The 16,541-nt window shown below is 37.6% G+C and overlaps 1 protein-coding gene across 10 annotated transcripts in view; it reads right to left on the bottom strand.

Moving 5' to 3' along the window:
* The window catches only part of LDB3 (LIM domain binding 3), a 112,916-nt gene that overhangs the window by 58,551 nt on the left and 37,824 nt on the right, over nt 1–16,541 (bottom strand). For all 10 annotated transcript variants that reach the window (XM_021536187.2, XM_021536186.3, XM_021536188.2 and 7 more), the window contains one exon: nt 3,267–3,342. In XM_021536187.2, coding sequence (XP_021391862.2) covers nt 3,267–3,342 — 76 coding nt within the window. The remainder of the gene's footprint in view (nt 1–3,266; nt 3,343–16,541) is intronic.

The raw sequence follows: 16,541 nt of genomic DNA, 5'->3' as shown, positions 1-16,541 counted from the left end.
CTTGAAAAGTCATCTCCATCTATTTTCTCTTAGACACATAGGCTCCCAAATTTGGAGGAAACAAATCATAAGTATGACAAGACATTCACTGGGACTCCAAAATAAGTGTCATCAGTAGTGTTTCACAGAAAGCACAACGCATAGCCATATTATTAGAATTAACAAGGTTGTCAATACCTTCATGCAAATGGACAAATGTTAAAGCCGTGCTTAAGCCCTAGAACTGCAGCTTGAATGTTTTGAACTGCACTGAGCTGAATCTTTGCTTGTGTTATGTCCCCTCTGAAGAGCTGCAGGAACTCATTGACTGATTGATGGCTTAGTTTAAATCCTTGGACTCAAGCTTACTCTTACTGTTATTTGAATGCTTTCAACATTAACTATGCCCTTTCTTCCAGCTATGCCCCCCTGTGCAAAATATTTCACTAAATCAAAAATATTTGATTAAACTAAATGAAATTTGTTTCTAGATTGGGATTTATATCAGATATAGTGAAACTGAAAACCTTATTATAATAATAGCCCTATATACTTATGGTTGCAGAACATGTGTCATCCATAACATTGATTAGCTTCGTGAAAGAATGACTGATCTTTGTGAAAAAGTATGCTTGTTTCCCTAAAACAAAAAACAAACAAAACAAACCAAAAAAAAATAGTGAAAGAAGAAGTGCATGCTTGAAAATTAGTGGAAACTGCAATCAGATCAGCCATAATGTACAAGAGGATTTATGGTTTTAACTAGACACTGAAGTTGCACATGAAAATTGTTTAGCTGACATTGCCACGCTTGAACCTTAACCAGAGAAGGGTGAGGAAAGCTTCTCTTGAAGTATGGGGATGACACTGTTGTCTTGTAATGCAGCCTTTTGCTGATTTTTAAAAAATACCATCAAATTCATTTCACTTAAACCATAGTCTAAACAGTTTCAAGCAGAGGTGTGGAGGTGACTTCTGCCTGTGTGTCACAGAATTCTTCATTTCTACAGTGATACTGTTACTAGAAATAATAAAAGGACAAGAAAGGAACCTTGGGTTTAAAGTGTATTTACTGTAGCCCACCTTACTGCCATATCAGTATTACACTGCTTCTATCAGTAAAGTATTTTTATTCTGGATTTTGAGATTTCTCTGAGGGCTCAATGTATTTTTTCCTTCCAAAAACCCCCAAGAAAAGAATTCTTCTTCACTTAAAACTTACTATTAGCATAAACAAGTGACACAAGTGTAACTCCTCTTGACCTTCAAAGGGTCCAGCACTCTAATGTTACCTCTTCCCCTGGGTGAAAGACCCTACACCTAAGAGCTTCCTGAATACTTCAAGATAGGCTGCTTCCCACATACCTTCCCCTGGATGTCACCCTTTTCTCTAGAAAGGTTCCACTAATTTTCTTTTCCAGCTGCTGGTACTGCCTGCAGCTGGCTCAGAAAAGGCTGCCTCCAGCAGCTCCTACAACCTTTCCTGAGCACCTTGCACAGAATTCTCAAATGTAAGACAACAAGGTTTTGAAAATGGGTTGAGTCTTTTGATCCTCATCTGTCACTGAAGGGTTAGAATATGAAATATTAAGTGTCTTTATGGCTTTCATACCAAGGGGTCTTTTAGGACCTTCAAGAAACCCCTGTTGTGTGCAAAGTTAACTTTTCTATACAGTAGATAGTTAAGGGAGGAAAATATTTTCTGTGGTAGCTTTGAAAACCTATGGCAACAATTTTAAAATTGACACTTGCCAAGGAAGAAATACACCTAAAATGCATCTAAAAGAGTAATGAAAATCCAATATATAAGAGTTTTATGTGCCTATGGAGGAAGGAGACAAAATTTTCATACCTGTGCAGGTGCCACAGAGCCCCAAAAGGTAGGCGTCAATCTCGTGTTGGTGAGTAACTGATGAGACACATCTACTCACTGCCTTGAACACTGACAGCATTCTGGGTGGGCCTTCAGGGAAAATGAGAACTCCTTCCCCTTCCTGTCCCTATTACTTTGCTGGTGCAGTTAAACACCAATGTAACCAAAAGAATGATCCACTGCTTTTGTTCTAGGAATTTAAAAGTACTGTTTGGTGACTATTCCAGTAAGTTTCTCCAAAATAACTTGTATAAAATCATGATGTAAACAGAAACAACTCTGAGCAAGATAAATTCTTAATTTTGTCTTCCCTTGCCAAAAAAGTTTACAAGATCCAGTCTGAAAAAACAATTTCTGCATCAAATAATAAATGGCCAGTCAGGTTAATTTAAAATTCCACAAAATAAAGTTGAATCAAATTATTTCCCCCAGCTGCATTCTCTTCTGCTGTTTTGAACCTATTTGCAGCAGTTTCAGGGATGATGTTACCATCTGTGCTCTGAATTTGGAAAGCATAGCGTTTATAAAAATTACTTAAAATTAATCTATGGAAGTTGGAACTGCCAAACCAGTAGAAAATCATCTAATTCCCCATGTATTTTGATCTTCAGTGTTTTTTATTTATATGCATGCTAGGAATGAAACTGGCATAGACAGCAGGGATAAGTTGCAGCAATGGAAACTTTAGCTCCAGTCTATTTATCTAATCAAATACATCAGCAATACAAATGTCCTACCCAGAGCCTAAGCCTAGGGATATATACACCATCTTTCAGGTACCCCTGCTCCTCGGTGTCTCCAAAGATACAGAAGATGAGTTGCCAGGTATACTCAGTGTTTATTCTAAAATGAACATTTATTTTATGAAAGATGATGTGCTTTCACAATGGCAACCAAGCCATTCATTTCCTCTGCCACTTGCTGTTATTCATTAAATTGACTTACCCTCTTTATTTTTTATTCTCAGGTCTTCTGAATACTATGATAAGAACACTATATGATGCAAGCTTTCAAATACCCTCATGTCCTCTTTGCAAATCAGTGTAATTTCAGTTGCAGCCAGGATTTGGATAGATTGAGGTACAGTCTAAAGGTTTCCCCAAAAATCTACAAAAGCAAATGTAGATTTTTGAGAAGCTTTAGTGGCTTCTTGTAGCTAAGATGAAAACAGTTGCTCAGAATTGGTCAGACCAAATCACATTAGAGGATAGCTAGATGCTTTGGTTCTGATAATCAGAAATTAGCAAAATACAGTTCACTAATACATTGCCTTGCAGCAGTTTGCTGCCTGTGCATTCATTCAACCTTTAACTATTTGGGGCAGGCAAAAGCTATTTCCTGTAATAAGTATTTACTTTCACTGCAGCAGATAGACATGGTATTCACTCTGGGTGAGGGGAAATGTGTCACTTACCTTCTGATGGGGAATTACAGCCCTGGGAGAGTCAATTCTGGGAGCAGTCGTTGAAACTGGCACTGGACGTTTAGACCTGGGGATAAAACAAGAAAGAGAAAATAAAAGATATGTGCAATCGGCACTCCCATTTTTCAGCTCTAATTTCATGCCAAAAAGCTGCTACATCAGGATTGAAAGTTAAGCGTAGCCTAGACGTTTTCTGTCCTACATCCTCATTTACAAAGGTATTAAATGAGAGAAAAAGTTTGAGAAAGTTTCTCTGAATTATGAAAATCCACCAATTATGGAAGCAACCTATGACTTGGGAGATCATCTGTTTCCCAACACTTTCGGCAAACTGCATTTTCATAGACAAAAGTCAGCCACAACTAGATAAATTCAAGTTTGGGCAGCACTCTGGAAAAAGAGACTTAAAGGTGTTTTAAAATGTAGAGGCTAAACTTTGGTGCTGAAGCATCTAAAGATAACTTCTCAAAAAATTGCAATTTAATAGCTTAAACCATACAACTATAACTGCAATTATTTAAACCTCTCTTCAGGAAGAAACATGGCCTTCACTTCAGACAATTGAGTTTCACAATGAGCAGACCACTACTGAATAAGCCACTCCAGGTGCCTGTCTTTCACCTGTATTTGGCAAATACATGTCCTTGATAATGTAAAAAGCTCAAAATAAACCCCACTAAAATGCTCTGAAAACATACAGTTTGCCCTTTCATTGGAATAATAAAGCACAGTGGCAAATGTCATCTGAAGCACTTCTACTATGCCCAGGTAATTGAAGATGTAGTTGTGGGAGGTGTTGTGAGAATCTGCCTAGTGGTGAAAGTTCCCCTGAAATTGTTCCAGTATGTATGGGATCACCAGAAAAAAAGGAAACGAAAAACAAAAATAGTCAAAAGAATCAGAATTATACAAGTAATATCCAATTTCCAACCTACAGATGAGACTTATGCCTCAAATTCTAATCTTTAAGAAGTACATTTCAAAATTAGGACAGGTACAAAAATGAAATAAAAATACTTAAAAGCTTATAAATCAAGTAGAAGCAGCTAAGATATTTGGCATTGTTTGCTTTAGACAGGAGATGGAGAAGGGAAGACATTGCAGAGGCTTAGAAAATAATGAATGATAGAAAAAGGGAAATAAAACTACTCTTGTGGACACTGAATGAAATTGAAGAGATAACACATATAAAATCAATAAAGGAAAACATCTTCTTCTAGAGAACTTGATTAACCTGAGGTGAAACTCATTGTTATATCATTGAGACTATGAGAAGAGCAGAATATCAGAAAGGATCAAACAGTTCTACTTAACAACAAAAACCCACAAGAGCTGCTTTAGTCTGAAGATAATAAGTAAACATACAGACTTTCATTTTTCATGGCACAGCTCAAAAGACTTTATGTGTTAGGTTCATTATTTCCTTACTGAGGGCTGCGCTGCACTTTCCTCTGAAATACTTACCAGGGGCATCTATCAGAGAGGTAAAGTTGGGCTCAACAGGAACAGGGCTCATCCCCAGTGGCAATCCCTGCATTAATAACCAGCTTCACACTGAGCTCTGGGTTTAACTGCCACACTTAACATTTTTTCCATAAGCAGTAGTGAACATACAAAAAAACACCACCTAGTAAAAAGCAGTAATCCTTAGAGGAACTCAGTGGAAGATTTCCACTTAGAAGGTAAGGAAATTTTTCTACTTTGGGAGCTGAAAACAAAGTTGATATAATAGATGCCTACCTTACAAGCAGATACTATGAAAATGAATGCATTCTGAGGAACAATGAAACAATGAAAAGTGGCACTTTGTTAAACAATGTGCAATTAACCTGTGAAATTCACTGACAAAGTATTCCTGAAAAAACGGGCTAGAAAATTGTAATTCATACTCACAGCTGAAACACATCACAATATACTCTCAAGATATAATTATCTGAGAAATAGATATCTCCAAGTTCTAAGAATAAGAGCTACTCACTAACTGCCTAAAACAAACTTTCCTCAGGCAAGTTATCCTCCCTAAGGAATGAATGCCATACTCTTCTTCCAACCATTTTAGCTTAAAAAGAGAAATGATAAATCATATTTATGAGACATGCACATGCATCATGAAAGACAAGGAAAAGAGGAAAAAAATCAACTGCAGCTCATAACACAGGGTAGCTGAAAACTGACAGCCCAAGTTTATGAGCACACAAAATTTAGGGGATAATTCTGCTCCTCTTTCCATTACTGTAATTTCTGAGTTTTCTGTGAGGTGACATTGATGGGACTGGGCATGCCATGTTAAGTATTCCCCTGCTTTGCTCACTGATGATGAATTTTAGTGCCAGAGCTGCTCAGCACTGTAAATATGGTTTTACCATGTACAGAGGTTGAGCAAACAACCACACACTGCATGTTTGATGCTTAACTGGAAAACAGTTGTATTGCAGCAAAAGAATTTATTTACCAGACTATTTCATCACTTCTGATGTTTATAGTATGTTTAGTTTTTCCTCTCTCATTACCTGCCCACAGAAGATGATGCTAAAAAGCTGCATTTCTTCCATATTAGCAATAACATACATCTGTCATTCACAGCGTTAGGCAAGATTTGTATTTGACACCAACTTGGAGATTTCAAGATGTTACTTGAAAACGATGTTCCTACACAGCTCTGACTTGGATATTTATAGCTTTGATATTTAAAAACAGAATAATGAGGCTTGCTAGATCTAGCAGAGGCTCGCACCAGAGAAAAGGGCAGAAGAGGTGAAATCAATTTGTGGAATGAAATTGTATGCACTTGCAGAATAAAGTGATTATTTACATAAGAGTCATTACTCCTCCAGGAAAAACATCTGCAAGTTCAGAACATTTTTTTCTCTCTCTCTTGCTAGATGGATCAAATCCTGCAGCAACGGAAGTTTGCTTTTCAAGTGATGATGGTGCTGTAGCAAACATATCTGTCCAGGTTTATATTTTAATCCACCAATTGCAAAATTATTTTAATCCATATACTTGAGGGTGTACCTCCTCAGTAGGGCCATGAGAAGGATGAAAGCCCAAATTTCACAGATGATTGTGATAATTTTAGATTTGATGTTGAAATTTTTCATTAAGAAAAATAATCAAGATTATTTTTTTAGATATTTAATTTGATTTCAACTTTTAGACATTTTCTATATTTTCCAAGTTAAAGATGGAAACAAAAACCTCATTTCAAAATGAGGACTTAGAACACTTCGAATGATGACAGAATACATAATTCTGGTATTTTTAAAACTCTTCTCCTTTCCATAGATACACCTCTTCTCTCTCTCAGTATTAGTTCTTTTTTTTAATGAAGTTCAAAACCAAGATGGATGTAGTTTTGCAAAGCAGTTCAATTTTGACAGCACTGCTCAAATGACTGCCAGAATTTCTACTTGCTCCCACCTAAATAGGTCTTTAATTGAAGAGCACTTGACTTCAATCCTGGTATTTTTGTACTCACAACAAAGGTTTACTATAAGTCAACTGCACTGAGGAGTGCAACTGCTGCCTAAGTCAACTGCCTGCCTAAGAAAAGACTGTAAAGGGTTTCTGTGATGAACTATCAGCTTAAATTGCATCCTCAGGAGAGCACAATATTGTACTGCAAAGAGGTGACATGATCACAGAGATAATATCTCTTTTTCATCTTCATGAGTCTTTTTTCTATTTCATATCTTCACCAGTCAGTGTTTATCTTTTCTAATTCTCAGGACAACTAAAATCAACATTTCTTTTCTATAGTATGCCTTTTCATTTGTCATTTGATGACATGAGTGCTTATTTACCACTTCTTGATTGTATCCTAGTATTTCAACTACTAGAAAATGAAAAGGCATCAAGTGTATGGAAAGGCAATAAAACAGATTAAAGTAGAGTTAGAAACTTTACATACTTTAGCTATCACATAACTGAAATGGAGGCACTCTGGAGTGGAGCAGGTTGCACAGAGCAGGATGCAAAAAAACCTCATGTAGAATAGGGCTTCTGATATATATATATATATATATATATATATATATATATATATATATATATATATATATATGATTTAATACAGTAATACTCCTGAAAATTTGCTGGGAATGATGATGGGAGTGCCAGGGAGAGGTGTAAAAAGATAAACTATTACTCATGGTTATCAATTTGAGGTGTCCATTTAATAAGTGCTAAGATATTAATGTGCCAGTTAAGTTTTCATCTAACCAGTGAATTAGGCAGCCAAGCAGAAGATGTTGCTTGTTTCTAACTCTTGCACAGAAAATCTTGAGTCCCATGATACCGTGGTGTAATTCTCTATGTCCTGCCTGGGACCTCAGCAAGCACTCTTAGTAACTTCTCATTGTCACTCTCAGTGACAATGAGAATCACAAAGCCCTGAACATTTCACAGTACTTCAAATACAACTGTGATCACTCTGGGCCTAGGCTCAGACCTCCTTTCCCTCTCTCAGGGTATCATCTGTGCCTGCAATAAAATTTGAAAAATACTTCCACCAGCACTTTTTCTCTCTATATATCAATGGCAAATGCAAATATAAGCATTTGGTTGGATGACTGATTCATTAATTATTTCCCTGCATTATGCTGCACTCAGATTGCAACTAATGTTCACGCCCACAGTGCCATAAGGACAAAAGCTTGAGAGAGGCAGAGAGGGCATCAGCCAAAAGGGAGCACCTTTCCAATAAAAAAGCTGTTTGGAAGTCTATATTACCTATTTTCCCTTAGAAGGAATCTGATTCAGAGGCAAATACAAATATTAAGGGATAGAAAGGGAAAGTGAAAAGGAAGAAGCCTTGGAGATTTTTGTGAAAAGAGGAATGAAAGTAAACTGAAGCCAGTATGTGAATAGCTGAGATTTTTCCAAGGCTCTCCTGATCTCTCTGACCCTTTCTACTTCTCTGGCATCTGCACAGTCCCTGTTGCATCCTCCTAACTCCTCCCCTGCTGTGGAAAATCTCTCCTTTCCTGAACTGCTCCACATTCTGCCCTCCAGCTTGTTCCCTCCTGAATGGAGCCACTGGCTGCCACTGCCTCCATCTGCTCTTAATTGACTTGGTACTGACCCTAAAATTCCTCCATCCCAGCAGCTTCTATGGGCAAACAGGGAGGCTGTACAGTACCCCTGCAGCTCTGCCCTGGGGGTGACAGTTAACCACAGAGTACCAAGTATGAATGCTGAGCACATGCCTGGCACTCACCCAATACACACAGCAAGCTCCAAGGAGTGTGGGCACCTTTAACCTCCAAGGAGTGCGGACACCTTTACTCAGGCAGGTTATTTCTCTGTCTCCTTCTTCCTGTCTTTGCCCTGTTTTTAAACCAATTCCAAAAATTTCCTCTACATATCACTATTGAAAACTTGGGTAAGCCATAAAAAAATGTGGATTCCAACCAAGGAAATTTAATTCCATTACAAAACTTGTTTATGCTGTCATGGGTTGAATTTGTATGCAGATGTATATTGCCATTAACACTGTTGGAGAAACAGATTAATTTATATCAAATTTATGTGCAGCGCAGTGCAGACAAACCCACAATACTTCTGAAATATTCAGAAATACCTAAATTGGTATTAATTATAAATAGGAAGCCACTACTCTCACCAATAATAAATTGGTTACTTGCAGAATTGGCATTGCCTAGTTATAGATAATATCAGTTCAGAATCAAAAACAAGAGGCTGAAGTGCAATCAGATTTATCAGAGGAATCAAGGCTTAATAGCATAAAAACTTCAGATACAGAAGCTCACTTAGAACCTAAAGTTTGGCATAATTATTTACTATTAATGATTTAATCATTAGATTGATTATTTATAATTACCGAGAGATGCTAAAAAATCTACTGAAGGTAAACATATAAATAATAAAAATGTTCACTTAAGATCATCAGAAAAAATGTTTGGGTTATGAAATGATATAGTACATAAAGCAGAGAATTAGTAATAATTAATAAAGAGCAGAAGATGCACTGAATAAAGATTCAGTTCTTGGATGTAGCCTATCATACCCTGGTCTTAAGATGTGATGCACCTCTCCCGAGTAAACATATGTTTTGAAGACTTTAGTATCAAATATTTAAGTAAAAATAGTTTAATATTTGATAGTTTAATAGTTTAAAAATACCTGAAGTGAACCAAAGTTATTTCCTCTGCTTATTCTTCACCTCCCATGCAAATAATGCATCTGAGACTTTGACTACCCCCATTCCAGTATCAACAGGGTCTTCCTGCAGTCCTTCAACTCTTGGCTTCTTAGCAGCTTGCTTATGGGTCAAAGTTATTCAGGTGCAGATTTCAAAGCAGCAATTGAGACTAATATAGGGAATTTCCCTAAACAGTCAGCTCTAGATTCAGGAAATCACATCCAACTTTCAAATATACGATGATTCTCAAAATAATAGCATCAGACTTTGCAACTGCCGTCTGTTCACTCAGAGGAGTTCAAGTGGTGCCCAAACCCAGATTTCTGACATTATACAGAAAACCGCTGAACATTTTCTAAAAGCAAAGCCTAACGCAGTATACTTCAAGCATCCTGACCACATTAGTTTACTGAAGCTATTAATAAGGTGTATTTACTTGGTTAATTTTCCTGTAACTCCTCTTCTTTGGGATGTGGACCTTACAGTGTCTTATGGCTTTTACAGCACTCTAATGAACATATATGGGAGAGAAAAATTTACTAATATGGATAATAACACCTTAACTACAGTCTACCTCATTTAGGACAGCACTTTCTCTTTCCAATCACTTCAGGGAACTTTCCATTAAGAGACTTTTACTAAAAACATAATTCTATGTCTTAAGACTAAGTGGATAAAGTTAGCCAGGACTTGCCAAAAGAGTTTGTCTCCCTTGGAGGTATTTGAGTGCTGTTTGGGGTTGTCATTTATGTCGATGCAGTAACATCCCTGGGCCAGCCTGTGCCCAGCACTCAGCACCGACGTGCTCCAGCAGCCACCAGCCAGGGACAGCAGAGACACCAAGAGCTGCCCAGCCCCAACAATGCCCTACAGCCAGGCTAAACAGACCTTGACCCAAGACCCAAGAAACAATGGGTTGCCAATGATTAAGAGTTTGTTGGAGAAAAAAAAAAAAATTAGGGCAGACAGCTTTTATAGGGGTTTATCAGACAAGAAACACCACAGTGAAAGTGGTCCCAAAGGAAACCAAAAAACTTATAGGCACAAAGAACATTTACAAGACTTACCTAGAAAAGCCACAGTGTTTTACCTGATTGAAAAATTCCTCATTCCACTTCTAAAAAATACTTTTTCATTCATTCCAATCAGCTTTAAGTGTGCAATTTACATTTTTCCATGACTGTGCTTAAACTAATCAGCATTAATAGGAAAAGGTCCCAGCCTGAACAGACTGTGACCTTGCTGTCTATTGTAACATTCTGGCTAACTTTCTTGCAGAAAGCAGACAGGAACTGTTTTTTTGAAACAATACAACTGCCATGTTTACTTACTAAGCTGTGTCAGCTCACTGACTTTGGTGAGATGGACCCATGGTACCCATCTTGACCTTTCCATGGTGAGTGAAAAATAATATGCAAAAGAATTCACATGGAGATTATCTTTAGGGAATCCAGAAAATATTTCTCACATAAAATGATGAATTTTAAACTCACATCTAAGCTGGTATGAGGGGGGGGGGAGGGGGGGCGGGGGAGGAAGTGATGTGCACTCTGAGAACAGTTCTAATCCCTAAGCAAAATCTTGCTGCAATGAAAACTTCACTGCCCTTTAAAGCCTTGGCATATATCCACAGTTTCCAGGCTCTTTTCTAAAACTAACAAGGACACTTCATGCAGTGAGTGTAAATAGCAATCCACTAAATTAAACTGCTCATGTAAGGAATATATTTGTATTTATTCCAGTGACTGACATTGATACTTCATTTCATTTTCCATGGAAATAGCTGCTCATTCATTTCACCAGCACTAAATGTTACTACTCAGAGAGAATAGCTCCTGTCTAAATGATAGCCTGACATCTGTAAACAAATCCTACTGTCCTCTCATACCTGCATACAGAGACAACTAGGCACACAATGGGAATCACCTCTATTTCACACAGAGTGAGAGAGGACCAACTCTCAGTAATACAGTGTAGCTTCCTTAACCCAGTAGTGGGATGTGTCCTCTTTAATGCTTTAAGCATACAGAACCACCAGAAGGAAGGAGAAAAACCTTGGCTGTTGGTGGCAGATGACTTAGAAGTTCTACAGTCACACAGTGTAAGCAAAACAAGCTAACTAGTATGGCATGTCATATCCACCATTAGTGCTCTTTTTTCTACTAATCTGCTTAATATTTTGAATAGTCCAACTAGTTCAGACCATGCTTTCATCAATATTGTACATATAGTTCCAATTTACCCTGAACTGGAACAGATACCATCTTTTAATTCTTCTGAGCACAAATTTAACCGTATTCTGGTTCTGATTTAAATGTGCCCATCAGCAGACCTAAAACATGCACAGAATTTGTTACTACACCCAGCATCAGACAAAAGCAGTTTACAATAAGCACTGAGTTCCCCTTGCTTGCAGTTTGCTGTCACCACATGCTTTATTTATAGTAGGCCTGAAATAAATACTGCAGGATCAGCCATCTTTTGGTGCTGCACAAAAAAGGAAAGCTATTAAATATTTACCATAAGTCTCTCCTAGCCTTGCCTCTGACACTTTCTCTTTCAGTAGAGAAAAGAATTATTTAGCTCATGATTTTCCAGCAAAAGACAGCCAATTGTGACTGTCTGGAAGCAAAGGGTAGCATCACTGGCATGCCCTGGGAGGGGGAAGTTCTGTCAATGTGCACCCAGCACAGCAGTCTCCACCTCTCCGGCTCCTCTCCAGCAGCACAGAGTGACACCAAAGTGGAGCCTTAGAGTGACACAGGAATGTTTGTGCCAGCAGAATGAGGCACACTCATGTTACAGCACTTTCCAAAACTAAGCCAGTACATTTGGTGAATCCTTTCCAAGGAGGCTGATCAGATTACTTGAGTTATGTTGTGGAAGCTCCAGTGAAACATGTTGACAAATAATGCTGCTCTCTTTTTGTACTTACTGTGCATTTAAGAAAAAAAACTGTTTGTATGAAATAAAAATAGACTTTGCATGCATTTTGTTTTTCACTGTGAACTGAATACTGCACAATCCAATGTTTATGGCCTAATATCTCTGGGACAGATAGACAATTAAAGATGAACTTTGACTGGCCTAGAATTAAAATGCCTGAGGGCAGCTGTGTAGCTCAAGTAACTGATTAGAAACTGATACTGAAAAATTACTGAGAACTGAACTCCAGGAGGTCACAAAAAGACTAAAAGCAAAGCAATGTCTTTTTTCCACCCCAACCCAGGCCATTATAGAGTATGATCATAGTCTTCCACAGCACAGTCCAGCAGAACCAGCACCAATCCCCGCTCAGTACACCTACAGCTATGCAGGTTTCCAAGGAATAAGCTGCATCTATAGAGGTATGTAACACTTAAGAATATCAGTCTGGTTTGCCTGAGCGCCTCATGGGAGTTCTGCTGAGTAATAATGCACAGTGCCAAAGACACTTGTTTCCTCCTCTCACTCCTGCTCTTTTCTTCAGCAAAAAAGAATTTACTTCCTAGATGTACTTTGTCTTCTAAACTTAATGAAGCAGTGCTAGTCTGGAGGGTCCCAGACATTGCCACATCACTGGATCAGAGGCCCCTTTCTCCATGCACGGTCCAAATACTTCAACTTCCCGGCACTTGCCTGTCTGCATCTTTTCACTTCCCAGACGCAGCAAAGGGAGGCACACTGCAGGCTCTAGAGAAATCAGCAGCCAGACAATGCAGTTCAAGCCACTAACAAGTTCTGGCTGTCTGATCAAACCTCTGGGATAGCTGGTGAGACTTCCAGTCTAATTTTGTGTGTTTATGTGAAAATAAAGCATGGTTGAAGTGATAAGAACAAATTAAAGAGGAAGGTAGGGAAGGCAGTTGTCAGAAAACACTTGACATCCACAAATTCCTGAACCAATGGCTGAAATGCATAGAACTCCACTCAGGCCAGCACTGAACATTCATGGAAGGTTTGTGTTAGTGTGTCTTGAACAGTGCAGGTGCTACTTGAATTGAAACTAAATTCATACAGGAAATCACAAAATCCCATTATTTAGGTAGGCAAGTATGAATGGGGGCTCTTAACACTTCCCTTTTTTCTATGATTGATGCCTTGCAGTTGGATGTCCTGCACAAGTGCTGACACCATGTACAGCTTTTTTTGAGAGCCAAATTAAAACAATAACCACTTCCCCAGCCTGTAAAAAGTCCGCAGGGAACGAAGTGTTGTAATAAATTGAGTAGCAGCAAACACGTCTTAACTGTCAGGTTATAAACAATGCTCATGAAACCTTCACAGCCATGACCAATAAAGGGAAAGGCCATCGCTCTTGAGAGCCAAGAACCATTAGGAAAAAAAAAAAAAGCTTTTTATCTCGGAGCATTTTCGTCAAGATTTCACATTCCACTGCTGCCTTACAGATAAAACAAGCAAGATCAGTTCTACTTCCAGTGCTGTAACAGCAAAACCAAGCCACAGATTGCCTGGTAAGGCATTCCATGACCTTGAAACATATTCTGTAGAGCCATGTGACTACTTCACATACATGTCCAATATCATCACAGTTTAGAGCTAAAGTTTTCCTATCACAACAGTCAATCTTCTAATGCACATATGTGCCTTTTCCATTGGAAAGGATTTCTGAACTTTTATACAAATAGGATAAGTGAGCACTTCCATCTTTGTGCTCTTTATGGCAACTAGGGCTGTTTTTCCATACTAGTAGAACACTGCTCCAGTTTCATTGCTGCAATCCATGTCTAAAAAAAGTCAAAGTGATCTCTTAGCACAGTCATTCTCCTGGTAACCACGTCCCAGGAGATTTTGCCACTCTTCTGTTGTCTTCTTATTTGGTTGAAAGTTACTGTCCCTTGCCACTGCTACCTTCTTTTCGTGTTATTCTTTTCACCAACCCAATATTTGTAAATTTTTTGTTGCTGAAAAAAGGATATTGCATTGTACATTTTGGGCAGGAGAATAAACTGACAATCTTTTTGTCCTTGAGTAAATTAATCAGGGAAAAAATATTTTTTAAGGCAAGATTAATATAACTTCTTGTATAAAGTGGAGATGCCTTTTGTTCAAGACATTGGATCTTTAATAGGGTTCTATGTGTACATCAGTTGGTCAATATCACTTGCTGCTAGGGTTCAGCTTCTATAAATTCTGAATTGTGCCAAGCAAAGTCTGTTTAATGCCTCTGAGCACAACTTTTTTGAATAGCCTCATGTCATCTAAGAAAAAAAATATTAAAAAGAAATTACTTTTCAGTCTTTTTCATTGGGTTTTCCCAATGAGGCTGAATGGGTCACCAAGACAAACTAATAACTCACATCATAAAGTAGCTGAAGAGTCTGTTAATTGTGTAAGTTCAGAGCAAAAACATAATCGGAGAAAATTTTCATTAGATAAAAAAGGCTATTTTATCATCTATTTATGTTTACTAGTATTTGATTTTACTTTATGCCATTTTCCTTCTTTTGGATTGTAGTTTATCTACATCTATTATCTATGCATGCATATTTCAGTCTGTGGAACACCCAATTACTGCTTTCTTTGGTTGTTCTTTAACCATACAACTTGAGTATTTGAATTATATATTATTGTTTTGGAACCAAGAGACAGGGAAAGCCTTAAAAATAGAAGAAACAACAAATAGAGATGAAAGCAATTAATAAAGATACTTCCATTAGTTTCCTTTTTTTTTTTTTTTAATTATTTGGCCACTAGAATTGCTGCGGTTGTAATTTAGAGGTCAGCAAATAAAAAAGCACAATGATTACTGAAATAAAATATCTCTGGCAACACTTGATCAAAATTACTGTTTTAAGTGACTTGCCTCTTGCAGTATGTATTAGGACAATCTGGATTTGTTAGTCATGACTTTGGAAATTCTTCTGTGAATAAGAAGAGCTGTTGATTTGTAGTTTTAAACCATTTATGCAAGAGCCATAGAGGCAGACACTGGAGAAATTTTCAGGTTCAATATTCAGGAAAATTAATACCAGATGTGCAACAATCCAAAGCACAACAAGAAATGTTTTCTCAACGCAAAAACACAAAGGTTCAACAGAAAAGCAGACAGACATTCTAACAATCAGAAAGGATTTTTCTTAACTTTCAAATAAAAAATATTCAGAACAATCGAAATCTTCATAAAAAAAGGTATCATACATATATTTGTAATAACTAATAACTAATCTGTAATAACTATAAGTCAGAGTGAGGAAAAAAGAAGTGGAGCAGGTGACAGGATGAGAACTCAAATACATGCATCAACGTAGTGATTTTCTACTCTATCTGGAGCACTTGAAGACAAAGCCATGGGGGAAAATCAGGTACATATTTTGCTTAATAGTACTCTGTCCTGTCTTGGAAACTTTCATCTAAACTCCTTATTCTTTAGCTATTAGTCTGTTCCTGATACTTATTATCTCTACTGCACATTCATATATGAGATTCTTTGGTATATTCTCAGAAATTGTACTTCCACATTACAGTCTGCTTTCTGTACTTGTCTTTGCCTACCCTGTACAAAAATTATCTTCTTCACAATGCAATAACATTAGCAGCTGCTTCTCTTTCTATAATTATGATGCTTTAAATATTAATGCATTTATTACAGAAATCCTCCTTGCAAGGTTATCTAACTTGAGAACAAGTTTCCTTGGAAGCAACATTAACGAGCAGAAGTTAAAAAACCTATTAACTGCTTTCTTAATGGCAAGGCAACTTTTATCACATCTCTGTGATAAAAGCTGCCCTCTCCATGTTCTACTGCCTCCCATTCCTGCACCTGGGCTACACCTTTCTTTTGGAGTCAGATATAGAGTAGACTTTCAAAATTACAGGTGCCAGACCTGTAACACTTGTTCTGTTTGTTGTCTCTGAGACAGTTGTTCATAAATTAGCTAAACTAAACTGTGTTGCCCACATGAGGATAACCAAAAAAAGCATCACTGTTGTGTTCACTTAACAGAACCTGGAATGGATATGAGATTACCCCTATATTCAATAGACTAAACCCCACATGGATACACTCAACCTAACCATTTGATTTCTGTAGGAATCCATGCTGACTTCTACAAGAATCAGAGCAGATTTTGGCTTTTCATCTCATATCTGTGCCATGAGCA

Source organism: Lonchura striata, chromosome 7, assembly GCF_046129695.1.
Source record: "Lonchura striata isolate bLonStr1 chromosome 7, bLonStr1.mat, whole genome shotgun sequence".
Lineage (NCBI taxonomy): Eukaryota > Metazoa > Chordata > Aves > Passeriformes > Estrildidae > Lonchura > Lonchura striata.
This window is presented reverse-complemented; position numbering and strand designations above follow the sequence as displayed.